Source organism: Symphalangus syndactylus, chromosome 13 (assembly GCF_028878055.3).
Source record: "Symphalangus syndactylus isolate Jambi chromosome 13, NHGRI_mSymSyn1-v2.1_pri, whole genome shotgun sequence".
In the NCBI taxonomy this organism is placed as follows: Eukaryota; Metazoa; Chordata; class Mammalia; order Primates; family Hylobatidae; genus Symphalangus; species Symphalangus syndactylus.
The window spans coordinates 73,562,049-73,590,036 of record NC_072435.2 but is presented as its reverse complement, the minus strand read 5'-3'; the positions used below and the strand labels follow the sequence as shown (position 1 = coordinate 73,590,036).

The window sequence follows — 27,988 nt, the reverse complement described above, 5'->3', positions numbered from 1 at the left end:
TTCCAGTGGTTATCTGATTTTTAGATATTTGTCCATATTGAACTTATCTGATCTCGGTAATATTTTAGTAAAACATAACTGTCAGACAAAATGGATTTAATTGGAGATACAAAGAAGAAGAAAGCAAACTTTCAGAAGGGAAAAAATAAATCTTTGGAAGCTTGAATAAGCATTAGCTTTGCTTGTTATTTTCTACCATCCAATCTGGCCATCTTTACCAAGCACCGTTAGTTCCTGGAAAATGGCATATTATAATTTTGGAACTCACCAATGGTAACGTCAGAAGAACTGTGTGTTTCCAAAAAACTGTTGAGATGATGCCACGTCTTAGGAATCCAATCTATAATTTTGACTAGGTCATTATTGCGAATGTTCCTTTCAATTTCTATCTCTATGAGTTTTCTTCGAAGATATCTGCCTAAAAAGCCTTTCACTGGTTCTGTATGATTTGCACATAATACCCATCTACAAAAGAAAAAAAATCAGATATTTTTATATAAATTAAATTTTACATTCACAGTGATTCTTTATCATTATTATTTATTTTATTTATTTATTCATTATTACTTTCCAATAGAAAGTAATACGTTCTATTGGAAAGTAATAATGTTCCCATTTCAATTGGTGGCCACCTTTTAATGATCAAAGGTGTTAGGAGGTCTACTAGGATGAGAGCTATAATGTAGCTAACTCTACTTTTTGAGCTAAAAAGAAGCTCATGTGCGTCAGAAGTGAGTGGGAGTCTAAATGCTGATCACTCTTCTGTAGGAGAATCACAAATCCTGAAATAGCAACTCTCTTCACATTTCTCACACTTAGAAGGAATATGCTCTACTTTAACCAGGGACATAGTGAACAGAAAAAACATTTACTTTTCTTTTTTCTTTCTTTTTTTTTTTTTTTTTTTTTTTTGTTTAAAGAAACACATCTGATTACAGGGTTGAAGATCACGAAATGTTTGCTTGAGAAAGTGTCAGAAGTGAGAATTATTTTCACACCACAGGTCATCTCTGGCAAGATTTGTCAAAATACAAATGGAAAAACAACCCACAAAAACAAACAGAAAGAAACAATGCCAACCCCCTCCCCTGCCCCCCAACACAAAACAAAAAAAAACCTTCAACTTAACTTTACCTGAAATTGTGATGCAGCTCTAGATTTGGTGATGAAGAAACTCCCTGATTCATTGTTCCAATAATATATGGACTAGAAAAAAATAAATAGAAAATTTTAATTTACTGGAGGTAAAAGTGATTAATTCATTAAAGTTATCTTGGAAAACTACTAGGATAGATATGATTGTTCCATTTCAATATTTGTCTTTTAAAGGGTAATTCTGTAATGGAAAATGCCAAAGATCACTGGACTAGAAACTGATACTTGAGTTTCTAATGCCAGTTCTGGAATCAAGGCAAGGCATTTTCTCCCTCTGAGCCTGAGTTTATTTGTAATTTATAGTATTTGAGTAAAGAGTTTAGTTAGTATAATCATAGGGGTTTTGTCCCACTCTAACATCTTATAATGCTTATGATAAAATGTATTAATTTTTACTATTTTAATATTTCATAGTTATGTTAAAGATTATTAATATTGTGAGACAATTTGTATTCTTTCAATCCTTATTTCATGCTGATCACTTAACTTCCAAAAATCTCTAGCAGAGATAATTGGAATATTTGGCACTATTAAAACCAATTATTTTATGTTGATATTCTTATATGTCCTTTCTTTAGAGGCCATGCCACAGTGAATCTTTAGTGGGTTTTAAGATTTTTTAATACCTTACTTTAACCTCTCCTTTTATTGTAAATAGTTAAAAATCATACTCATTAATAGAGGGAGCTATATCTGAATGTATTAAGTTTATCTCTAGAGAAAGGTTGAATTTAAACTTTGATATGAACTGAGAATGAAACCAGAGCTCTAAAGGCTCCAGTTAGTTTTTAATTTCCCTGATTAAAACTATTCCATCATTGATGTTGGTTCCACGAATGTTCATCATGTCTGCAGAAGCTAAGAGCATCAAGGAAGTAATGTTTCCATAAGAGTGCCTGGGATATGGTTGTTGAATGAATACATAGATATTCTAAGGAATACATAGGGAGTCTTTAAAATTATGGTATAATATTAAAGAGGGTTTCTCAAATTAATGGCAGCCATTGTAAGTCTAAAAATAATAACTACTGAGGTAGTTCATATGTTAATTAGCTGGAGTTAATCATTCTACAGTGTACATTTACTTCAAAACATCATGGTGTACACAATCAATATGTACAGTTTTGTCAATTTAAAAAATAAAAATTAAATATTAAAGAAATTTTAAAAATGCATACAGGCACAAGAAGGCAAATTTGATGATAATTATTTCATATTTCATTATTCAAAATATTTGATAAGCATACCATTTGTTGTATTTACAATTGAGAAAACCATTGAAGATATCACTCAGAGAGCCCACATGATGAAGATTATCAAGAATTATTACAACTGGGAGCTCCACTCCATTATTATCAGCACTGCACTGTTCAGCCAGGTTAGCTAGATATTGTTGCAATTCCTTTTAAAAAATGAAGAAAACAGATACATCAATGATAAATTTATACTAATAGCAAGCAGTTAATATTTCAGGAATAGCATGCTTTGTCCTCTATTCAGTTTCTTTCATTAAAGTCATAGATTATTCAACTGATGTAAAATCTTTTCCTATGAATCAAAAAGCATATATTGCTGACAGAATAATTTTTTTAAATAAAAGCGAGAAAAAGGAAAGCAATAGAAGATCCAGTACCAAACACCTGCAGCAAATATAAAAGTATAAACATGAAGGCATATTTCTAAGTGGCTTTCTCCCCGAAATAAAAGCCAAAATGAGTTCTGGATATGAACTCTTATGATAAACCACATATATTGAGATTTTATTCTGAGTTTTGGTATGCAATGATAAAAGTAAATTTTAGCAACCTTAATATTTCAAGTATGAACTAAATTCAAAATGGCATTTCTCAGGTTCCACTAATATTTTTAATTGCGTTAATTCTAATTCATGTAGATGGGGTATATCTAAAAGTACAGCCATAGGACCTTGATAAGAGTTTGCTTATTATTTATTTAAAATCTGCATGCAATTGCTGTAATTTTAAACAGAGACAAAATTTAGCATCTCTTGAGTTTATTGGTTCTTTTACAGGTATTATTCCTGTCTAATAGCTTTTAATCTAAATATGATAACCAGTTTGCTGATTGACTGCTCTCACAGATGGGTAGGCCAGGAACATAATTAGGTTTCTTAAAATTATCCTAATCAGTAAGAACATTTCCATAATATTTGCATATTTACAATGACATTTTCAATTTGCAAATCGTCCTCAGGGTTATAAAACAATTCCATGATTCTGGTTTCTGGCAGCCAGGTAAATGTGTGAATTGCTCACTCTAGATGCAACCTCTCTCTGTCTGTAACACCACTGCTGAAATAAAAGTAGGAGATAAAACAACAGGCCAGGATTTTGAGGCGTTTAGTAATTTTTATTTATGTTCAAATATAAAAATGTATTAAAGAAATAAAGTACTATTTGTTTTCTATTGAGCTAATCACATAAAAGAAATCTTGCCTAAGTCAGAGAATGCAGAAAAATATGTTTAAAACTGTTGAATATTCTGGAGAACTCTATTTACTTTAAAAGAAAAAATTAAATTTATGTCACTAATTTAGCTACATTAAGTCATTCATTCATTTATAAAATATTCACTGTCTATCTACTGCATTCATAGCCTTAGACCAAGCCCTGGGTATACAAAAATAGTGAAGTCTGATTCCTGCTACCAATGGAGTTTAAGTAGGTTTAACATTTATTTAACATTTATTATGAACTGCATCAAGTACTTCTACGGACATGAGGACTAAAAAAGGTAATCAGGCTGTTTTTCCCTGTAAGCTCTAAGAGTTGTCACATTAGGGACTGGAATTTAAATGTTACAAATGATTTCAATATAATATCATAAATATATTATGAGATCTGAGAAGTCAAGGGAAGAGATTTAGCCTAGCTGCTGGGTGTCAAGAGTGGTTTTCTGGAGGAGGTAACACTGGAGCCTGAGTGGGGTGGTAGGCACACATGTAAATAATGATGAATTTACAAAATGCAAGGTAAAACATTCCATGAGAGAAGATAAAGGAGGCATGTGGCCTATAGGTGGGAAAGAGATTAATCCCAACTGGAGCATCCTGCTGGCACCAGGGATTTAGAGATAAAACATAATTTCTGTCTTTCAGAAACTTAGAGTTGATAAGCAGAGAAGCAGGTCAGCAAGTGATTCAAATACAGTGTGCTAACTGAAATGCACAAAACATTATAGGGAGACATAAGAGAGGCATCTAATCCAGACTTAAGGTTTACAGAAAAACAGAGTACAGTGGTTAAAAGGGGGAAAAAAAGCAAAAAGTAATAATAACAAAAAAAAAAAGGATTGAAATCTAAAGAATAAAAAGTGAAACCCGAAAAGTGTAAGTGTATGATGTGTTTTGGGAAATAAGTGTTCTGTTGTTATAGAAGAATATAGTACATGCTACTGGTGGTGGCAATAAAAAAGAAAAAAGACTTTGAATCCATGCAGAAGAAGTTGCATTTTTATTACATAAACAAGTGTGGAACTTTGATATGTTTGTTTGCGTCTTTGTTTTCAGTAGAGGAAAGCAATTTACTTATCCAAGGAAACAGAAATGTGAAAGATAGAATAATTAATTAGAAAAGGAAATAGCATTTAAGAAGCTTATTACCTTCCTGGAATAGAAGATCAGGCATATACATATATAACTATAATTCACAGTCAAAATAATACATTACTTCAAAAAAGTATAGATCAAAGATTTTGTTTATAGTATGTAAAGATTGCTTGTAGCGTCTGGAAAAGGCGTTGTGGTGGCAGTATTATTTGCTATTATTCCCTTGTTTTTAAGATTGGGTAACATCTTGATGCTCCAACACAACAGAAGAGCTTTCCAAATAGAGAGGAATAACCAGTCAGAAACATGAAAATATGATATCCATGTAGGAAAAAAGCTAAGAATATGTGTTTGTGAAAGGAAATGGTGGTAATGAAATTGTAAAGGAAACTGCAACCTTAAATGATTAGGAAGATCACTGGACATTTCCTTTTGGCAGTGAAGAAACATTCTTCTGGTGACCTGAGTAAGTAGTCACAATGGTGATTTAACATGTGGTGAGCATATTGAAAGGAAGAAGCAAGGCCAGCCAAGAGAATGTTGAAATTATTGAAGCCTAGAGATACTGAGGGACTGAACAAGGAACAATGTGATGTTTTTGATCTAGTACAGAAATCTATAAGAAAACATTGAAAAATTTTAATCTGATGAGATTTTAATTATGAAAAGATATTCTATGTTCTATGAGGTGAATGAATATATCCCAAAAAAAGAAAGAAGGGAAATTTAAAGGAAATCATGTATCGAGCCGTTAAAAAATAATTGTAGAAATCCAAGAAACAACAGAGGAGGATGTTAATCTGGGGTGGAGGGTGGTTTTGTTGGAAAGGAATGGAAGAGGATAAACTTATAATTTGTGTTTGGGGCTGAAATTGTCAATTCTCAACATATATATTTAGTAGGTGGATAGAAACATATGTGTAGGATGATAGAAAGCTTACACATTTCGGAGAATGGGCATGGCTGATTCTGTTTAATTGAAGTCAACCACACAAGTCAACACAAGTTGAAGCCACAAGAGTCATCCAAAGGAGAATAAAAGTGAGAGAGAACAGAATAGTTCATTATAAAGAAAAACAGTTTCATTTACTGGGAATTGAAGGAAGAGCAGAGAGGGAAAAAAACTGAAAAGCAATTTACCAGGGAGCAGGAAACAAGGAGAAAATGATAACATGAACGTCAGAGACAGAGAGAGAGTGGGGAGGCACAAAGGAATTGAATTTCATAATTAGCAGATCACTGGGTCATTTTTGGACAATCGGAGCCTTTAGATTCTAATTGTAATGTGGCTGTCTTTCATCTCAAGAGGGTAGTGGATCCCTTGGGAATCTGATGGTAGGTATGAACCATTGGATGTAGAAACAGGCAAACACAAATATACTTTTTTCATATAACTTAAGAGTTTTTCACAGATTCCCTTGAAATAACTTCATGATACCCACTCTAGCTTGATGAAAATGAAATCTTAGATTGAGGCACTGATGCACTGGCATTAAAAGTCTTTTTTCCAGATCTAGTCAGGTAGAAGGAAACAGGCATATCTACCAGATGGGAGTTGGCAATGAGATGAATCCCATACTCTGAAACTACAGGTGGAACACCACAGTTACATAAAAATGGTAGATCACTGCTTTCTCAGATGCTGACTCCAGACACACTAAAAAGGAATCTATCAACTCCAGTTTTCTGATCTTTTCCAACCTAACATTCCAAATGGCTTCAGCTGGCCATGTATTCTCTACTAAATCCATCTCTAGCCTTCTGGGCCTACTATATCGAATGTCACAAAGTGTAATTGTTTATGTGTACTGCTCTCAATCAAAATATTCCAGTTGGCAGCTTGAGGGAGGGCTTGAAGTGTGGGAAGAGGAACAGAATGTAAAGTGCAGAGGTACCAAAAACATGAAAAGATGTTTTTCATTTGATGATTTGTTGTTCGAGTTTCTTCTTTTTTTTTTTTTTTTTTGAATCAGTAAGTGCTTTTCGGATTTGTCTCTTCAGTGCTATCTATGGCACAGCATAAAATGCGTCAGCATTTACACAGCTCCAGGTTTTCAGGAACAGGATTTATTATTTCATGCCTCATTAGCATTTTACTTCAGCAAATCTATGCTGCTGGTATCCCTAACACAATCTCAATTTGTCATTCCCTCTTTTTTTATATTTATCCTCACTTACCCTCACTCCCAACTCCTAAGAAAACAGTGGGTATTCTCCGTCAATTTGGCAAAAATTGTCCAAATTTCCTGGCAATGAGTTTGTATTCGGCATTACTGATAGCTTGTTCTTATCTTCAAACCATAAGGAATAACATAAAACATAAATATTTTTTAGTTATACTTTGTGCTTTCTTGGGAATGAATGGTATTGTGATTTGTTCAAGAGTTTCTTCCTGGGCTGAGTGCAGCGGCTCATGCCTGTAATCCCAGCATTTTGGGAGGCCGAGGCAGGTGGATCACGAGGTCAGGGGATTGAGACCATCCTGCTAACAAGGTGAAACCCTGTCTCTACTAAAAATAAAAATAAAAATAATTAGCTGGGCATGGCGGTGGGCACCTGTAGTCCCAGCTACTCAGGAGGCTGAGGCAGAAGAATCACTTGAACACAGGAGGCAGAGGTTGCAGTGAGCTGAGATCATGCCACTGGACTCCAGCTTGGGCAACAGAGCGAGACTCTGTCTCAAAAAAAAAAAATTAATAAAATAAATAAACAAAGGATAAAAAAATAAAGAGTTTCTTCCTATGAATGTTTCCTAGCATCATTAGCTCTGCCAGTGCTTGGCAATGCTTTTCCCCTGCCCATTATTTTGCAATAAAGTACTGAACTGACCTAATAATGGCACAAATACATTGTCCTCTGAAAAAGCAAAAAATAAGAGTGTTGGAAATATTTCATCAAAAAAGTTAATAGGACACTAACATGTTCTTAACAGAACATCTCTAAGCAATAAACTTTTTTTCCTAAGCTGAAATATATAGATAGATAGATAGATAGATAGATAGATAGATAGATAGATAGACAGACAGACAGATAGATATTTTTTAGGGAAAGCTATGTTTTAAAATTAATGGGAATTACCTATTTTGTTTTAGCATGTCAACTACATTCTAATGAAGCTTCATCTCTTTAATTCAAAACTTGATTTTAAGTGATCCTCAACTTTATCAAAATGTCATGGTCTCCTCCAATAAATCAATTTTGCTCTTATTTTCTAAACACTTTTTTGTTCCGTAAAAAAAGTACCTTGTAAAGAGTTTCGTCATACCAACATTGAGGAAAAAACAAACACTGAGGATGACTAAGAGGGCTTTCAAACCTTTCATATTTTTTGGCTGAAAATATTTAAAACTGTGCTAAAAGGCTTTTATATAAAGATATGAGGAGACAGAATTCACAGGAAGCATTAAACATGTCAGCTGAAGTAAACAGACAATTGTGCTCTTCCTACTTTTGCTCAGAGAAGAGTCAAATACTCTACCTCAGGTTCTATGTCTTTCTTTAGATGGCGGTTCAACCACATTTGAATAGGTCTGAGTTCCAAGGAATACTCAGAATTTATGTATTGCATTTATTTAACTTTAAGAGATCCCATTGTGCTTTATGTACATCGTTGTTTTTGAAGGACACATATAAAACGGTTTTGAACAAAGATGTGTGTGTGTGTGGTTGTATGTGTATGTGTGCATGCACTGTGCATATGTGTGTGTATGTTTGTGAGAGAAACCTTCACTGGGAGCCAAGGGCTGTAATTAAAAATTGCAAGCAACTCTTATATTGTGCTTGCTACCTGTGCTGTTCTCTCTGTCTCTCACACACACACACAGACACACACATGCATACACACACTCATTTATTTAGTCTTTAGAATAGCCCTACTATTTCTCTCATTTTACAGGTGAGAAAATTAATACTTTTTGTTCGTGAAGCTATATGCCTGGCTTATTTCAAGAATCTAATGGGTTTGGGCTGCTCTTGGGAGTCACATTTATTTCTGAAAATTTGCAGACTTAAGGTTTCTGAGAAACTGGGACAGTTTAGATCATTGAACCAGCTTATCCTTGAAAGTGTAATATGACCTAGTATAATTGGGATTCCCTCAAGGTATTGCTTATAATAGTTGCACTTTCTCAACAGAAACTTTTAGGTTTCATTGATTCAAACTTTAATAAATAATTACAGGTAAAACTAGGTTAGTGTTAAAAATATGTTAGCCATCAACTAATTCCTTTTTAGGATTTTTTATTTTACTCAGAAAATAAGAAAGTACAGGCTACGCTGTATCGGCCCTCATGCCTTTTTAATATCTGAGTGTTCAGGCTGATTACTATGGCACATTAGACCTTAGATGGTGGTGAAATTGAATGTTGTTAAGTTTCCTAAGGTTCCTAAACAAAAGTTTTAGGGAGATGTGACATAAGCAAATTGCTGCTCCCAGAATTTCTGCTTGGAATATTCTAATTATTGCCAAATCTCCATTGCTGCAAAACCCATGTTATTTCCTACTTATCTATTAAGATCCAACAAACTATTGCCCCTTTATAAAGCTCTGATTCCTCCAAGAAAAGTTATTCTTCCTTGTTGCTCGTGCACAGACCTCTTTCTACTGTAACACTTTCTAGGTGGATGTCTAAGAGAAACCATGCCATAGGGGACCTGTCGTATTATTCTGTATATTCCCAATACCTTGGGGAGTACCTGATAACTGAATGTTACTGAAAATAGCAGTCTTGTTCAAATTGATGAAACAGAGTTTGGTCACTCACCAGGTTATAATTCTAGTAAAAAAAGATAGATATTCTTTTCCATGTACAACATGGAAGTCTCACAAAATCTTATGATTTGATTGCTTAAAACACTTATGGATAAATTGCAGCTGTTCTCTTAGAATTCTGCAACATACCTTACTTGACTTGTGGTCCACATTAAAAGTGGCAATTGCATCCTCTGTTTTTTTCCTCCCAGATTTGGTTATTACATATTCAGCAAGTTTGTTTGCCAAATAGGTCTTTCCAGTACCACTCGGTCCTGAGAGTATAATTCTGTGATGCTCCATCAACAGGTTAAAGTACCTTTGGGTAATTGGTTTAGGAATCAGCGTATCAAAAACAAAACTGTCCAAACTATTTTCTTCTACCCCTGAAAGAAGAAACAAAAGAAAGGGCATGATTTATTGTTCTACATAAGCTAGAATTTAAAATATCATGCTAAACAGCAACAGCATTGTTAGTCATAGGAATAGAATCCTTGCAAAATAATTTCCTAGATATTTCTATCCCACAAATATGTGTTGCCATTTCAAGGAAGAAAACATATCAGTAATATGGCAGAGTGAACATCTAAACAAAAGCAAGCTGTTTCTTTTTCTTCAGGCTTCACTCCACTGTCTACTTCTTGTTTTCACTTATGTTTCCAGAGATAAATGGAAGCATTATAAATGCTATCATAACATCTTTTATTGAAGATGATTATCTTTGTCAAGAATAAATGTGAAGATTATAAGAATAAATGTGAAGAATAAATGTGAAGATTGAACACACACACACCCATATATATATATGAACACGAGTTCAGTAGAACACATGTCTTTCTGATTTCTAAAATATTCATTTAGCTTACAGTCTTCCCTTTGTGTGTGTGTATCTGTGTTCTTTCTTTTACTTTCTCTTCTCCCCATCTCCTTATTCTCTTCTATCTCTCATTATGCATCCTAGTTGTACAACCACTCAAGCTTTTGAAGAATACAAATTGTTATGTTTGGCAAGGAATTAAGAAAGGAGCAACAGTATCTCCTTTTACGAACTCAATTACCTTCATCATAAAATCAAATATTGACAAATTCCTCTATTAAGTCACAGTTTATATAGATGTATCCTGATTCTTTAACATAAATAAACAAGGAATTACGAAGACAAAGGTGCTTCAGATATTACATTAGCCTGTAATTAATCACATCATCTAAAGCAAAGAAAATTATCAGAACTTTCCATCCTTGATTCTTAACTTCTATTCCCTATTCCTGGGGGGTATTTATTAGGCATACGCATTTTAAAATCAAAGATATATCAATGAATATGTAACTTTGGAATACACACTAAATGTTTTGCATCCTCCTGTAATGAAAGATGATAATGAAGAAAATCCAGAAATTTGAAATTCCTAAATAACATTCCTTTTTGTGAGTCTTGAATCTTCAAATCCCAGAACCCAAAGAACTTAATTTCCTTAGATTCTAGTGTTTTTAGGAGGATTGTAGTATTTAATAGTTTTGGTATGCAATGAGTCATATTGATTTTTAAAGTACTACAGAGTTTTCAAATAGAAAAAAATTAAGGGAAACTGGCCAAAAAGGGGTGGGGGGGGGCAGAATAAAATATTGCTAAAAATTATATTTCTGCCTTACTTTTCATTTTCATTTTTACCTTTGAGGTTCACAGTGATGATGTTATTATCTCCAACAAGGTATCCACAAGGCAGCAATTCAGGCACTTCTAGGTTATGGGATCTAATTAAGTCTCCTATACAGTAGCTAGCAATGCAGTCAGAGCTCAGACCAAGGCTAGTGGATGTATCAATTCGGAATACATATTCCTACAATGGCACACACAAAAAATAAAGTCAAAACAGAGGTTCAACTCATCTACAACAAATACATAACTCACAGGGATACAGAGCTAGTTGTCAAGAATATTAGAAATGGGTAATATAAGAACTGTTAATATCAAATAGCTCAAACAGAAAGCTTTCCTTATTTGAGGAGAGGAAAAGAAGATGTGTCTCTGCTATTGAAGTTAAGGAAAACAATTAAAGAGAAACATATTTGAAAAGTACTATTAGGGCGTCTTGCACAACATACCTTAAAGAGACGTCTTATTACACCATCTAAGACATCCCACTTGGTTTTTCCACTAACACCAATGGATCCTATCAAATATGCCTGAGACTTTTGATCCTAAATAAGAACAAAATAAAGTAAGATAAAATCCAATCGTATATCTTTTTTATTACTATGTTTTCTACTAAAATTAGTTAATGTAGTTGTTGTTAAGACTAAATTTATTAAGCCTGTGGCTTCTATAGTAACAGAAACACATGGTGGATTATATAAAATAAAACATATTTCAGCCAACTAACCAACCAAACAAATAAAGTAACAGCAATAGCAACAGTAACAAGAAAGAAAGAGATGAGATAAAGCAGCATGTCAAGGAAAACTGATTCATGACCTGTTCTATAGAAGGCAAAGGTGAAGGAATCTGAAAGAATACTCTTGCATTATAATGCAGTGGATACCTTCTTAAAGAGAAGCAGCTTGGTAGGAGGGAAATGGTGACAGAGACAGAACAGAACCATATTATATGAATTCTAGAACTTTATCTTACTATTTTGTGATCTTATTTTTGATAAGTCCAAAACTCAGTTGTTTTATTAAATTTAATCTAGAATCCAATCTCGCTTTAAAATGTGTTATCTATGATAATATAAGGCATTTGCATACCTATAAAACAGGTTCCATTTTGAATTTATCAGAAATTCTATGTTTAAAAGACCTTGCCAGAGAAACCCACAGGATTTGTTTTATCAAGCAAGTAATTATTTTATAATAAAAATAATGGTTCCAAATCTATCTTTTTTGTAGGATGGGATTTTGAGAAATTTCTACATATATTAGAAAGGTAAATAATTCAAAAGGCTCTAGTCTAGCTAGAGCCTCTATTATGATGACCAGAAATGGTTAATGAAATAGTGATTATGATTCCAGTAGATATAATTAGATAGTTGACATATTATAATCCTGGTTCTAGTCACCAAGTATGTTATCATTAACGGGTGGTAGAGTAATCACTGAGTCATGGGTTAGAAGATATGGATTCTATAACACATAATACCTACCACCTAATTAAGAAATGTGACCTTAGGTAAATCACTTAGCTGGCTCAGACCCTCAATTTCTTAATCTGTAATATTTAGCACCATAAGGGTAAATGGTTATCACCATTATTCAGGTATAATCTGAGTTAGAATCCAATACCTTTTGCAGAATAAGTTGAGAAATCCACAGCTGACAATTGTGATTTTTGTTACTATTGTTATGAAATGATATTTGTGTCTCCTCAAAATTCATACATCGAAGCCCTAACTTCCAAACAGATGGTATTAGGAGATGAGGCCTTTGGGAGGTAATTAGGATTAAATGAGATCATAATGGTGGGACTTTCATGACGGGATTACTGGGTAAAGTAAACAATTCAGGATTTGCAGCCTTTCTCTCTTCCTACCTACAGACACTGAGGTAAGACTGTGTGAGGACACAGCATGAATTCCACCACCTGCAATGCAAAAAGACAGCCCTCACCAGGAACCAAATCAGCCAGCACCTTGATCTTGGACTTGCTAGCTTCCAGAACTGTGAGAAAATAAATTTCTGTTGTTTAGGCCACCTAGTCTGTTATTTTGTTATGGAAGTCCAGGTAGAATAAGACAAGTACTTTCATGGAAGCTTTTTTAGAAAAGATGTTCAAAGGTATTGTCTGTTAGAATTACTGTGAACAGGAAATCTTATTTTTTGGTGTGTTTATAACCCAGTTAAAATTACTGCTTACGCAATCCCTTATAAAACGCTGCTTTTAAATTAAAGTTAGTTTATGTTTCACTAAGAGTATTACTGTCTCTCACATAAAGACCCACTTGGGAAAAGTAGGTACACATCTGCAGCTCAAGCAGAAAGTTGATGGCATTGGTATCCTTGGAACATTGGCCTAAGGTAAGAATTCACAAGTGCTATCTTACTTTTCAAACTTAAGTACTTTATTTTAAAATTCGAAAGAATTTTTATTTGCTTGATGTAAAAAAATTGGATACTTAGAAATTTGTATTTTTGGCTACTCAACTAAAATTTTAACTTAAAATTTGTTTTTGTTGTTGTTTTAAGAAAGGGATAGAGTCAGAATGACATTGCCAATTTGAAGGCAATATTTCATTGCAAAAAAATTAAAATACTTGCCTGGTCATCTAGGACCTTGCTTAAATAGACAAGTAACATCAATGGAATTTGTCCTACCGAGTTCAGTAGAACATGTGTCTTCCTGATTTCTAAAATATTCATTTAGCTTACAGTCTTCCCTTTGTATAAAGATCATATTGACGGCTCTAGTGACTGCACATCGTAAACATTACGTATAACCAATAAGTGAAACCAAAAGAATATGTCAGACAAGATGTTTGCCAAAGAAATAACTATTTTTTAAAGTTTTAGAAATGAGGGGCTGTTAATATTGCTTTCAGTGAATGAATGTGAGGTACACGTAAGACACATTTCTACCTCTGTGATGATGTCATCTCTTTATTGTCCCTTTCATGTTTGTATGACATATTAAGCTAACACCAATCCACAATTGTTGTAGAATATTTACCAGATCAAATATTCACACATAAAATACATTTGACTCATGGTAATTCTCATTGTTAGTAATAAAGAGTTTAAGATTAAAGAAGTACCTTTGCTCGACCATAGCCCTTGCTTATGGAGACTATAATTTTCACACTGCGGCCATCTTTATGTCCAGTTGCATCACCAGCATCATCTAGCAAAATATCTATCAAATTTTAAAAGAAAGACATACGCAACAGAGTAACATTAGCCCAGATTTGTTTACTGTCATTCTTTTCTCCTTCATAGTTTTATATCTTTTAATGGGATTTGCTTCCCATTCTAGCCTAACTGATTTGAAAAGCCTTAGCTTTCAAGAAGATGAATTACTGTGGTTGGGCTAAAGTTTCAATCTAAGAATTTAATTCTGCTTGCAAAGATCTTCACTCAAGTGTTGGGCCACTCACTGCCTTTAGATGAAGAAATAAGAGATTTCTTTTTCTATTACACATAGGTCTGAGTAATACCGAGTAATATTTAGTCACCATTATAACCATGAAAAACTGACAGCCATCTGGTTTTTCTATCCAATCTAAAATATCCAAGCTCAATATCTATGTAATTTATAAATGTAAAGGTGCTGAAATTGACTGTCAACTGAAATTATTTTCAAGCATTTGACATAGCCAGCTATATAACTACTCACCTTATCTTTATAATTATTAGGTACTGTTATTGAATTTCAACTGTGGCATTATACTGGAATTATGATTGCCCTCCTGAATCCTTTATGCTAATAGTTTCAAAACCAAAATAATATTTCTAGTAATCAGCTAAGAGTTACAGAAGCATGATAAAGCTAGCTGCCTTTAAAATATCAGCCTTTAAATGGTGATTAAAGATTAACTTTCAAAATATATTATACCAGATTAATTTCCAATTTGGAGAATTATTAAGGCAAACTATCCCAAATATATGTTTTCCTTTAATAATAATAATACTATCATAGAACCATGCTTAATATTAAGACAGTGTTCTGTGGATAAATGAAACTCCATTACATCCTAAAGAGCACATGTTCCTGGTAAAAAGAGGACTCAACTGCTCTGACAATAAATTTATAGAAAAAAAGGTTATGACTATAGCATCATAGAAATCAATACTTTAATAAGATGGCCTCTGAAAATAGAATGGTTTCTATTATCTTAATAATTAAGCATATGTACTTTTGAAAGTAAGCAATAAAAATACTCTAAGATCATAACAATTAAAAACAACTTTTAGAGCTTGAGAACTTTCAGAGCTTTGTAATAAATTTTTAAATCATCAAAGATAATCTCCTGCACTGGAGTTTAATTATTTTCCCAAGTTAACATCTTAATAGTCTTTCACCTTTTCACCTACTCCACTCAAAAATAAAACTCTTCCTTCAGTGTCATTTTAATTATCTTGCTCCTTGTTTAGAAGTTTACAGTGGTTTACCATTGGCTATTCACATCTAGACTTCTGGTAGTTCGTGATCAAATTACTTTAGTACTTGGCTTAATTACCCATAAATGCTCAAAAATATTTGACCAATATTTATTAAGCATAAATGGTATCAGAAATTTTGCTGCATATTGGGAATGAATACCAAGATGAGAAAGAAAGTGAATTCCTTGTTTTTTTGGAGTATGTATTTCAGAATAGGTTAAGCACTCTGCTAATATAAACAGGACAATGAAATAGAAGGTAACTGAAGGGAGCCTGCTCTAGATAGATAGGTCATCCTGGAAGGCTTCCTTGAAGAAGTAGTGTTTGGAGATAAGACCAGAAGGCTGAAGAATGCTAGACAAGTGAAGAACCAGGGGAAAAGATTCAGTCAACAAAAACAAGTGCAAAACCCTGAGATGTGTGACCTGGGTATGTTAAAGGAACAGAGAGATGTTTGGGGTAGCAGGAATGTAGAGACAAGGGGAGGGTGAGGAGTGGTATGAATGATGTGGATGGAAATAAGTATGGACCATATCACACATGGCCAAGTAGTCCATGGCAAAGGAGGTTGGCCTGATTGTTGATCCACATAAGCTGCTTAAATTTGCCTTGGAATATGTTATTCAGTTCATGTCATATTTACTTCTAAAAACCACACTTACAATATGAAATTTCTCCTGACAATAGTAGGATAAATATTTACCAAAGATGAGTGAATAACTATTCTTTGCTTTTATTATGTGGCTATTTAAAGCAAAATTAACACAGTAGTGAAAAGTCCAGGTCCTGGATTCATCCAAGCTAGGGTTTGATTATTAGTTCTGCTGCTTACTAGTTTCACGATCTTGAACAAATTGTTAGTCACTTTCCTAAGTCTTGGTTTTCTCAGCTATAAAATGGGGCTTTAACAGCACCTTCCTGGTAGAGTTACTGAGAACATAAAAGATAATACTTTCAAAGCACTTCATCCTCAGTGTTTACTAAGTTTTGCTCTTCCAACCATTATTTCTGTTTATTCTAACTCCTTCTGTTGACTGTGGGCGGGTCACATCATGACTCTGAATCTCCCCAGTTCAGAGTATATTGACGGGATGGTCACCTGATGAAACAACTCCAGGAAAAACAGCAAGTTTAATGTGAGAGGCTTCTGTGTTTTTGTTTTGTTTTGTTTTTTACTAGAAAATAAGTCATGGTCCTCTGTCTATATTTTGAAGGAAGAATTAAAGAGGTCTGCCATTCTGACTATAATTAAGTAAAATTCTGGCTAAAAACTAAAGCCTTCTCAAACGTCTGACTTTACTGGATGCATGGAACATGCAATTAATATTTCAGGAACTAGATACTTGCCAATTATCCTTGCTCCTGCCTACTTTCTTTATCTTAAGATTAATCATGAAACCTAGAAAGTCTCTCTGTTAAAAAGCCCCAGCATAGCGTGGATCACGAGGTCAGGAGATCGAGACCATCCTGGCTAACACAGTGAAACCCCGTCTCTACTAAAAATACAAAAAAATTAACTGGGCGTGGTGGCGGGCACCTGTAGTCCCAGCTACTCCGGAGGCTGAGGCGGGAGAATGGCCTGAACCTGGGAGGCGGAGCTTGCAGTGAGCCGAGATGGTGCCACTGCACTCCAGCCTGGGCCACAGAGCATGACTCCGTCTCAAAAACAAACAAACAAACAAACAAACAAAAAAGCCCCAGCATAAAGGCAGTTTTGATTTCCAAGTGTTGAACCCACTACACAAGAGTGAAAGTAATGAAAACAATATTCTGGTTGTGTGATTTAATTTTTTTAGTTCAGACATAAGTATCACTATTGAAAAATAAGGAAACAAGATATATTAAAAATAACTTAGGGAATGGGTAAAAAAAAAAGGTATTAAAAAACGTAAAACTTGGTTCCTCCTAAAAAATTGCCATAAATTCTTAATCATGGCCATCAATGTGTTAAGACCAATAAACACAGAAATTGTAAATTTAAACTCTTTGATTTTATATTTCTCTTTATGAGTTCTATTTTTCCTAGATATTAAGTTTTTTTATATGTGTCTGTTTTTTCTAAACCACCTTCAGTATTAAACTTGCCTCCTTCAAACCTTATCATATTTTCATAAAATAAAACAGAATTATATAAAAGGCAATGAAAGCCTACCATTAGTCTGAACTGTAAGGTACTGGCCCTTGTCTTTCCCTAGGAGCCAAGCCTGAGGATCCAGAAATGCACTGGTTATTATGAGATGTAGATCTTACTTCACTTCTCTGTCAGGTCCATCAGCAACAAGCCAACATAGAGGATGCTGTTCAGAACTGTCAGATTCTATACATTTAAATATTTGTGTTCTTTCTTTTGTAGAATATTTTGTTGAGTGTGGATAATACTTTATGTACAATTTACAAACTCAAATTGCCATCCACTTCCATAGTCTTATTTTACCTAATGATCTACGAGTTCATTTAATTCTGAAATCTCTTGCTTTTTACTTGGCTTCTGACATTAGTTGTACTTGATGCTTATTCTCAGAATTTATTTTCTTCCTCTAATCTCCACCAGAAGTTTATAAAAGTTGTTTTCTTAAATTACAGGGAGTGCCCACTTGTCTTTTACATATAAGATGAAGGCCATTATTTTATATTATGAAGAGCAGCCATAATAGCAGAATTTTTAACATTCTGTCTTTTTAGAAGAGATGTGATTCATTGGAAATGTAATCAATATCAGCATGCCATGTCATTTCCCTTCTCCTTCTCCTTCTGTATTTTAATATGATTTAAGGCAAGCAGTGTACTGTCTCCATTCTGTGATGGAATCTAACGTTGGCTAGAAACATACATATTATTGGTTTCCAAGCGTCATCTGGTGGCCGTGCTTCACAATTACCACAGATCCTCATGTAAATATTACCTAGACTAAATTCTCTATCCTTGAAATGATTCTCTTGAATGAACTGTTCCACAGAAACAGCTACACTTTATGCTTGAATGGTTCATCAGATATTAAGATGACATTATGTCATATGATTCTATTTGCAATCGAATCAAAACTGTACCCTTGTTCCATCACTAGTACTGTATTCTTTATCTTTGCTGGAAATTTAATAGAGCTGCAGACTGGGTGACAGAGTAGCATTATTACTCTCTCAGAGCAACATCATGCAGGGTCATTGAGTCGAATTTAGAAAATAAAGCCTGCTACACTTATAAATGGGTTTTACACACTTAAAACAATAAAATTCAATGAGGTTATTATTATTATATCCATAAGTACTAATTATCATCACTGAGAGTATTTCTTCATCATCATAATCATGGTGAAATTACTTCCTAGGGAAAAGTGATTTCTTAAAAATATTATGAAGACCATATCTCTAAGATTGACTTTTGGACGGAGAATGTGCTTTTAAAATTATAACTAAGTAGACTAGATTTATAAGATCAAAATAGGACTATGTCTGAGAATTAGAGTGTAACATTTTTAAGAGTATGTAAAGTTCTCCAAATTCTAGGCTTCCCACCCGTTAACTCATAGGCATGCTGTGATTCAGGCAAGCATGTGCACTAAATCACCTGAGGTAACAGCCTCTGTGATGTTCAAATTGTTTAGAGAAAGTCCTAATGACTGCCTGGAAGATGAAGAGGAGGTGCTGCTTGAGGATTCTGACGGTGGCCGAGTAGGCTTAGCTGTGTTACCAGTTTCTGCCTTCAACCGGTCATTTTCAGCTTTCAGTATTTCAATTTCATTCTGTTAAGAAGATGGAAAACATGAAAAAAATTCAGTTGGTTTGATTGAGAGAAGAGCACCAAGTCTTTTATCAGAGTTAATTAGCTTGTTTGTTAAATAAAACATGTTAATATGTTAAATAAATAAATATAAGATATGAAATAGGATTTCCTTCCCAAGAAGGAAATTTAACCTTTTTCTCTCTCATACATTATACGTTGCTGAATTCACAAATATAGACAATCCAACCATTCGACATGTTTATCATTATTTTTTAACTAAATCATGTGTTTGAGAATTTTTCCAGGACTTGATCTCATTTGAATTAAGAAAAATATGATGGAATCATTCGTAACACTTCTCATTTTAAAGGTGATGTTAAAATCTTATAAGCATATAATGCCATTTGTAATATTGTTATAAATCCGTGGACAGTTGAAAGACAGAGCAAAACAAAAATAATGTAAATAAGGTGATTTAAAATTACTCCAAAATCATACCTAACATCTGAAAAAGATTTTTTTCCTTCCAATTGGGACACTAAGCTCATAAAAAACAACAAAAGCCTTTAGATGAACATATACAGTGGCAGATGAATCTGCTCAGCAATGAGCTTGTCTTATTGCAGTCATCTGTGGTACCAAGTGATTACTGGTATACAATAATAAAATGCAAACTTAGTCTGAGCACAGACTGGTTCTGAATTTAGCCTTTAGATGTTTCTTAAAAAAATACAAAAGCTTTACTTTTACAGATGGCATTCTAAATCACTTTTACTTCCGTATTCAGAAAGCTTGTGTTGAATTTCTACAGTTTCCTCATTACTTTTGTATTTCAGTGGAAAACTGGTGAAAGTATGTGAAAATCAGATTTCAAAAGAACAGGCAAAAAGCCAAAATATAAGTAAATGATGGAAAAGTGAAGAAGCAAGAATTGTAGTAGCTTCTCTAAAAACTTAGCTCTCAACCTCAATCCAATCACTAGTACAGTATCCTGAATGGTTCTTGAATACAGCTTGCCAGTTTGCATCCCACTTCCAAAAATTGGATTTGACAAAATTCTCAATTGAGTACTAAGAAATGAGTTGCAAAGACTGAATAAACGAGTACATTTCTAAGGTGGGTTTCCAAGTGGAATTTATTCTGTGTTAACCAAGAGAACAGAATAAGCAGCATTTTTTTTTTTTGTTTCTCCATTTTATTCCTTGAAAGTGCTTCAGCACCAACCTGCATCCGGTTCATGGCTTCCCGGATCTGATCAAGATGATGAGCAGAGCTGAGGGCCTCCAGCCGAATATCCGTTAATTTTAATTCCTTTTCTCTGAGCTCACTCTTCAGCTGCAGAATTATCTCTGCCTCAGCTTCTGTGCATTCACAGATCCTGAAGAAGGAAACAAACAGAATCAGTGGCCTGGGGAAGGCAGAGGATTAAGAAAAGCACTGCCTCTTTTAAAGGCTGAACTGCAATATTATCTAGCTGGTACAGATATGGTGTGCTGCTGGCAAAACCTAGAGAAAAGGAGAGAGTTTTACAAACAGTTATGCATTCACAGGTTCAAAACGGAAGTAGCTTTTTCTTTTAATCTTTTTTCTATTTTTTAAAGTTTAAAAATAGTCTACTATTACTGAGTATAAAGTAATCCTAAAAATTCTTTTATTGGTGATATTTATAGGCAGAAAAGTCATAGATTACTACATTTCATTCCAACATTTTCAAGGGACTTAAACCTCTATTTGCAACATGTGACTATTCATTTATAAAAGCAGTTATTACATTCTTAAAATGTTGATTTCTTCTTTTGTAAAATTGTGCAAAAAAAAGCTTTGCCACAATACTGTCTTTAATTACCATAAAAATCCAATCTAAACACTGTAGAAAATAAATTAGAGAGATTACTTTTGGACATTTAAATAATGGGTGAGTTATACAACCTTCCTATTAGACTCAGCTGATTTAGGAGATCACAGCTAAATCACAGGTTTCAACCCCTACTAGCAGGCTAGCTGAGGGCTGTTTGAAGGAAACATATTGTATTCTTGTGTTGTTTTATTGTATTGTTGACAGCTTTGCAGGAAATTTGCCAAAATAATGTTTTATATTAAATAACATATTTTCCATTTAAAATTTGAGAACTACTTTACTGGCCACAAATGACAGTGACATGTTCTTCCTTTCTGCATAAATCATAAAATTATGTGGGCAAAGCACAGTGGCCCTGTTCTATATGAGTTCTATGCTAGTTGTTGTCATGGGCATACAAGGAAATTAGATTTAAATAGTAAATAACACAGAGAATTATCTCACCAGAACACTTTCCTATATTTGAAATGTGTTCGTTCTTGTACAGTAGTCCCCCACAATTATAGTTTATCCACAATTTTAGTTTCTGTGGTTTAAGTTACCTACAGTCAAACATGGTCCAAAAATATTACAGTATTTTGGGCTGGGTGCAGTGGCTCACACCTGCAATCCCAGCACTTTGGAAGGCCAAGGCGGGTGAATCACTTGAGGTCAGGAGTTTGAGACCAGCCTGGCCAACATGGTGAAACTCCGTCTCTACTAAAAATACAAAAAATTAGCCAGGCGTGGTGGTGCATGCCTGTAATCCCAGCTACTCAGGAGGTTGAGACAGGAGAATCGCTTGAACCCGGAAGGCAGAGGTTGCAGTGAGCCAAGATCTTGACATTGCACTCCAGCTTGGGTGACAGAGTGAGACTTTGTTTAAAAAAAAAAAACAAAAAACAAAAACAGTATTTTGAGGAAGATACAGACTACAATAATATAACTATTATCACAAAATATTTCGGTAATTGTTCTATTATTGCTGTTAATCACTTATTGTGCCTAATTTTTAAATTAAATTTTATCATATGTACATATGCATGTATAGAAAACAAAAACATAGTATACATAGGGCTCCGTGCTATCTGTGGTTTCAGGCATCCAATGGGGGTCTTGGAAAGTATCCCTGGTAGATAAGGGGGGGCTACTGTACTACCAAAAAGTGGGATATCATAAAAATGCTAGGTTAGATTAACTAATAGAATCAAAGAAAACTGGATTGCAGGTTGATTTTAGGAAACCAAATTTTAGTTGAAAAAACAGAGACGGTATTTATTGTTGAAATGCATGTGAGTGATTTTAGAAAAAGCAGAAGCAAACACTACTTAGGTTAGAACCTGGATCTTTGCAATTTTCATGCATCACACTCCACTTTACCGAGATCTATGCTTGTAGATCACAGGGCCATTTTGTCGTTTCTTTGGTGGCCAGACAAGGGGTGACCTGTATGTACACAGTTAGACAGATACATGGACAAATGCCCGTGAAAATAAGTGAGAATCATGATTTAGAAAACTGGAGAATGAGATCAAGAAACACTTGAATTCTAACATACGAAAATGAAAAAGAGAAATGAAAATGAAAGAAACCAATGAAAGGAAAAATATGAAAAGAGAAACTAATGCTGTCCATCATTCTCAGAAAAATCTGAAAATAATTGGTACAGATATGGTTAGAACATAAATATGGCCTTCATCTAAAATTGTTTTTAAAATATATTTCTGCATTTTGCAGAAGGAGCAACTTACGCTGAAGCAGATTGTGAGGGCTTCATGGATGCTGAGCCACAGTCACCAGCATTATGGGGCAACTTGGGGGATGCTGGAAGGGATGAATCAGTAAGCTCTTCAATGTCGGAATGTGACGAAGGAGGCTTGGTGGACTTTTTCTTCCCAAAGGCTTGTTTGAAAGAACTTCTCAGCTGAAACAAGGACAGAAATTACCCTTCTTGTCTATTTGCACTTGAAGAGCTTTTGCTTTGGGGCGTTAGTTTGCAGATGCCATCCTAGCCACTGCCTGGGGTCAGTATGTACAAGCAGAGTATTAACAATTGCAGCACAGTATCTCTAAAAAAAAAAGATACCGTGTTTTGTGTGTTCATTTTATTCTTGTATTAATCCAGCGCAGCGCAAACATGGAAGGCTTTTAAATAGTGCAAGGTCAAGGGCATGGCTGTCAGAGCACTCATTTAAAACTAAGTACCTTGAAGGGATCTCCATTCCCAATGCTTCTCTCTTCAAGGCAATTTGTTTTAAATGGCCACTTTAGCGCTACAATCAAGTCATGTCCTGCTGACAGTACAAACTTAAAAAGCAAAATGAAATCAAATTCACCTAACACTTCATTAATTGTGATTTTTCTATTCAAATTTTCCAATCCCAGACTACTCAAAACCAGAATTGGTATCCCCTACAGCTCTATTCAGAAAGTGGTTTTACATCTCTTTAAAATTTGAGATTAAAATGAAAAGACACAAAGAAAAGACATACAAGGTAATCTGTTTTAAAAGGTATAAAAGCCTACTGCCAAAATGAATAGCATTCATGCCAAGGTAGGGTTTTTTTATAGATGCATGCCAAATTGTCCACGGTTTATATTCACCTCACTTCCTCTAGAGTTCACCTTGCAGAAACATGAAAGAGTGTGGAATTACAAATCAAGGGAATGAAGGCTGATCAGTATTTTAAAATATTACCTGTATAAACATTTTTTAAGACAAAAAGATATTTCTTTCATTATTTGTAGAAAGCACTCCAGTAAAATTCTCTGACAATAATGTCTGGATTTCATCAAGAGTTGTATTTACTGTAAATCTACCTTTTTTTTTGGTATTAAAAGAAATTATTGACTCAATTGTTTTTAAATTTTTTGCAGTAACAGTATCTTCCCCTCGGCTATTTAGCTATTGATCAATATCATAAATTATATCACAGCAAACTTAAGGTACAGTTCTGTTAAAGTGCATTTCTATATTTCTGCTGTATTCTCTTGGTTAAAAACATCAAGCAGACACTAATGTGGTTGATTTCTTTTAGGGTGAAACTATTCACAAGGTAACTGTTGATTCCAAAGGCGGAAGGAGAGTTTCATGGTTTCTTCTTTCCCTTTATTAACTCCCGTTCTCCTCCTTTTCCTCCAAGACCACTATCACCATCATCATCACCATCATCATCATCTTTTCACTTTTCCTTCATCTCTACCCCCACAATAAACCCCTATTTTAAGCCATTTATTCACAGATGTTATCTTATTTTTCTTTAGTATAACTCTATAGTTATACTATATAGTTTCTATAGTTATACTATAGAAAAATAAGATAACATCTGTGAATAAATGTATTCACAAATAAATATAATTGCTATTAACTATCTTTTTATTGGTAAGAAAATTCAGGCCCCTCAAAAGGTCTAGATATAGTGATGATTCAAACCCAAGTTTAGTCCCAACATTAAAATGTATGCTTTTCAGTACATGCCACTCCAATCTGGTGATGAGTGCAGCATTTGAGGTGTCAGTAGCTTGAATGGGACACTTTGTAAACTACTGCAGATCACTAAAGCCCCAAAGAAAAAGACCTAACACATTATGCATTAATAAGCTTCTGAATTAGATGAAGGATGGTGACTTACCCAGTTTTTCTTTTTCTTCTTCTTGGAGTCAGCATCATTACCACTGCCAATACTGGAATGGCTTGTGGCACTGTTGATACTAGAAACACTTTCAGAGGAATGCTGTCTTCTGATGCGAAGATCTAGCAATAGAGGAAGAGTATCACATTGACTCATGAAGAGTCTCGATCTGAACAAATAAGTCTTTTAGGTCTTTTGAGAGGAAGTTCTCTAAAAGGTCAACAAGGCTTTGTACAGATAATTTCAGTGCAGTTTTGACTTTAGAAGTTTAATAAAGTACAACCACATTTGTTTTAATTAACTGAGTTATCTACATTAAGATTTAATGGGAATCTCATATAAGTCCACAGCCCTGGCAGTTTAATGAGTTCTGAGTTTTGTCTAAAATTAAATGCTGTGCTAGTGATTTCTACTGAATACCTGGATCAAACAGCTCCTCCAAAATGATTTGTTCTGAATGATTAATTTCAAAGAGTAAATGGAAACTCATAATAGAATGAGAATTAATTGTGCCTTTTTAATATTCATGCTTCAAATACAGTTACTAGAGCCAAATGTATTAACTTTCCATTTCATAGAATCATACCATATTAGAGCCAAAACAAATCTTGAAGTCACGTAAGCACATAATCTCACAGATGAGGAAACTGAAGTGAAAAGAAGTTAAGTAATTTGGCCAAAGTCAAACAGCCAATGAAAGGCAGATCCTCCAAAGAAAGCCTAGGTAGACTGAGTTTGTGAGTTAAACAGCGGACATATTTAAGACAGTGCAGTTCTTCCAATGTACTCCTACTGCCTGCCCATGACTTATTATAGAATAGTAATAGTAATACCAATAACAAATAATAATAAAACTAGGTTTTACAATATGCTCGATATGCCCCCGGAGTACCTAATTTTATTCTTAAAGCAAACCACTGAAATGAGTTTAATTACTAAATATAACTTTCACATGGTCACATAGCTGAAAAATAGTGGAGCCAGGCTCAGCCTTAGGCTGATTCTAATATCCATTGTGTTAACAGCCATGTGCACAGCATATGGTATGGCCTTGCTTAACTTCTAAGAGCAAGCAGTGCTTCTTTAGTTAAGATATTTTGAAGAGAGTAGCATTTGATATTTAATCATGTTTAAAGGTATCCGTTTCTTTTATACAAGCAACTTTTAAGATTTATTTATAGTTATTAAAAATAAAACAAACTGAAAATTTTCCTACCTAAAAGCACTAGTATTAAGTATTACTGAGACAGTAAGAAAATTTACAAAATTGTGCTTGAAGTCACATTTGCTTTTAGTCCATTTCCATTAATATACTTATTGGCATCAAGGCAGATTAGTCAAGCAAAAAAATCTCAGTGGAAGTTGTAAGATGTCAAAATTTACTATAAAGCTGACGATGTTTCCAAAAAACTAATACCATAAAATCAAGCCTCTTCAATTGACTGATTTAGTGAATAGTAAAAATGATCCATGGCAACAAAACTATAACTGGTTGCTTTCAAAACGTATAATAAATGAGTATGTATGTATTGATAGACATGTAATGTATGTATTTACATACATATGTGTGTATATGTGTATCCTCACCTTCATATACATATATATCAATAAGTCCCTTAATTTTTCTACCGAGACAATCATGCTGAAAAATTTTACAGGAAGAAACACATAGAGCTTTTTTTTTTTTTTTTTTTTTTACAATCCCTAGAATTTGTCCCTTAACATTGTTTTAAAAAGTAATGATGAGAATATTAACTGGTTTTGCATGCCAAAACATTACCAACTCCTAAACCTAAATCAAGGTTTTCATGTAGGAGGTTTTAATTCAACAATAAAGGAATCCAGTATCCTTTAACCAACTATTATGGAAATCATATAAATAGACAATAGAAGAATATGTGTAGGTATATCTTCGTGCTTTAAATTTTTGCTAGGATTGGCCATTAGCTTTTTGAAAAAGAAGTAGCATTTGCTAGCTCGTTCCTAATAATTAACTTTCACAAATAGAAAAGCACAAAGTATTAAAGTATTTCAGAATTTTTATTATATCCAGAATTAATAAATTGTGTTCGACTTCTTTAATACTAAATTTTTAAAAAGATAGTAATCCTAGGTCAAAAGTAGTCCTTGGAAGTATCAGTTACATTCAATTATGACTGCATTCACCAATAAAGATTAGCAAAGCCATAATATTAATAATATTGTGAAATGAAGGAAATGCATTTTACTGTTCCCTAACAATTTCTTTTTAGTGCTTGTAAGTATTTAATTCAGTATACGGGGAATCATAAAGTTCAGTAAAGAATGGCCAACCAAATGAATATCAGCAATCTGAATTAATGGAGAAGCCTACTTTTAAAGTGAAATTTTCAGGTATGTGTTTGTTCACTCGTCATTTTCCATCTCCCATCCTCTGTGTCACCACTGCCCCAGTTCAAGCTACCAACATAACCTTTACAGCAAGTATAGCTATTGAACTTACTCATCTTCAAAGCATTCTGTAAACAATAGCTAGAAAAATCTCTTTTAAAAGGCAAACTTCATCATCACTCTCCACTTAAGACCTTCCAATAACTTCTCACTTTAATAAGAATAGATAAAAAAATTCAACTTCTAAATATGGCCTACAATCCCTCAGTAATCTTGTCAGTTCTTAACTCATCAACCGTGTTCTTCTTATTACATGTTTGCTTAGTATTTTCCTTACATTAGTTCCATAAAGAAACTAATTTATTTTCTGCCTCAAAGCTGTTTTGAAATACTCCTCCCTCAGTACTTATAAAGTGATTGACAATTATTCCTTGGATATTCACTTAAATATTATTACCTTGGAATAATCTTCCCTGACTATGTAACCTACAGTAGGTACCTTGGTACCCTCCTTCCCTATGGTACCCATTATTGTCCATCTTGGAACTTATAACTGTTTTGGTATACAGGTTTAGCTTCACCAATGATCACATACATTCATTTGCTTTCTGCTCTCCCACTAGACTAAAAGTTCTATGGAGACAAAGACCGTATCTATTTTGTTTACCATTATAAATTCCAAACCTTGTATTGCTATACAAGCATATGGCATGTGGTATCAATCAATACATAGTGTGAAATAAATTTGATTCTAATTTTTCATTCAATATAACTATGTTTGCCTATCACTATTTCTAAAAAACAAATTAGTGCTGACAGAATTTTAATTCATGTGTTATCCAACTATATTTGGTATATATCAAGGA

General features: G+C 33.9%; 1 protein-coding gene across 9 annotated transcripts in view; it reads right to left on the bottom strand.

Annotated features, from left to right (window-relative positions):
• Nucleotides 1-27,988, bottom strand: part of NAV3 (neuron navigator 3) — a 908,101-nt gene that overhangs the window by 12,917 nt on the left and 867,196 nt on the right. For 6 of the 9 annotated variants that reach the window (XM_055236272.2, XM_055236267.2, XM_055236269.2 and 3 more), the window contains 12 exons: nucleotides 24,753-24,874; nucleotides 23,725-23,745; nucleotides 22,872-23,044; nucleotides 20,508-20,661; nucleotides 19,128-19,302; nucleotides 14,219-14,316; nucleotides 11,577-11,672; nucleotides 11,143-11,311; nucleotides 9,624-9,859; nucleotides 2,403-2,557; nucleotides 1,135-1,206; nucleotides 269-465 (listed from right to left, as the gene is read on the bottom strand). In XM_055236272.2, coding sequence (XP_055092247.1) covers nucleotides 269-465; nucleotides 1,135-1,206; nucleotides 2,403-2,557; nucleotides 9,624-9,859; nucleotides 11,143-11,311; nucleotides 11,577-11,672; nucleotides 14,219-14,316; nucleotides 19,128-19,302; nucleotides 20,508-20,661; nucleotides 22,872-23,044; nucleotides 23,725-23,745; nucleotides 24,753-24,874 — 1,668 coding nt within the window. Of the gene's footprint in view, nucleotides 1-268; nucleotides 466-1,134; nucleotides 1,207-2,402; nucleotides 2,558-9,623; nucleotides 9,860-11,142; nucleotides 11,312-11,576; nucleotides 11,673-14,218; nucleotides 14,317-19,127; nucleotides 19,303-20,507; nucleotides 20,662-22,500; nucleotides 22,567-22,871; nucleotides 23,045-23,724; nucleotides 23,746-24,752; nucleotides 24,875-27,988 lie in introns of all 9 variants that reach the window. The other 3 variants (XM_055236270.2, XM_055236268.2, XM_055236266.2) reach the window with 2 other exon arrangements.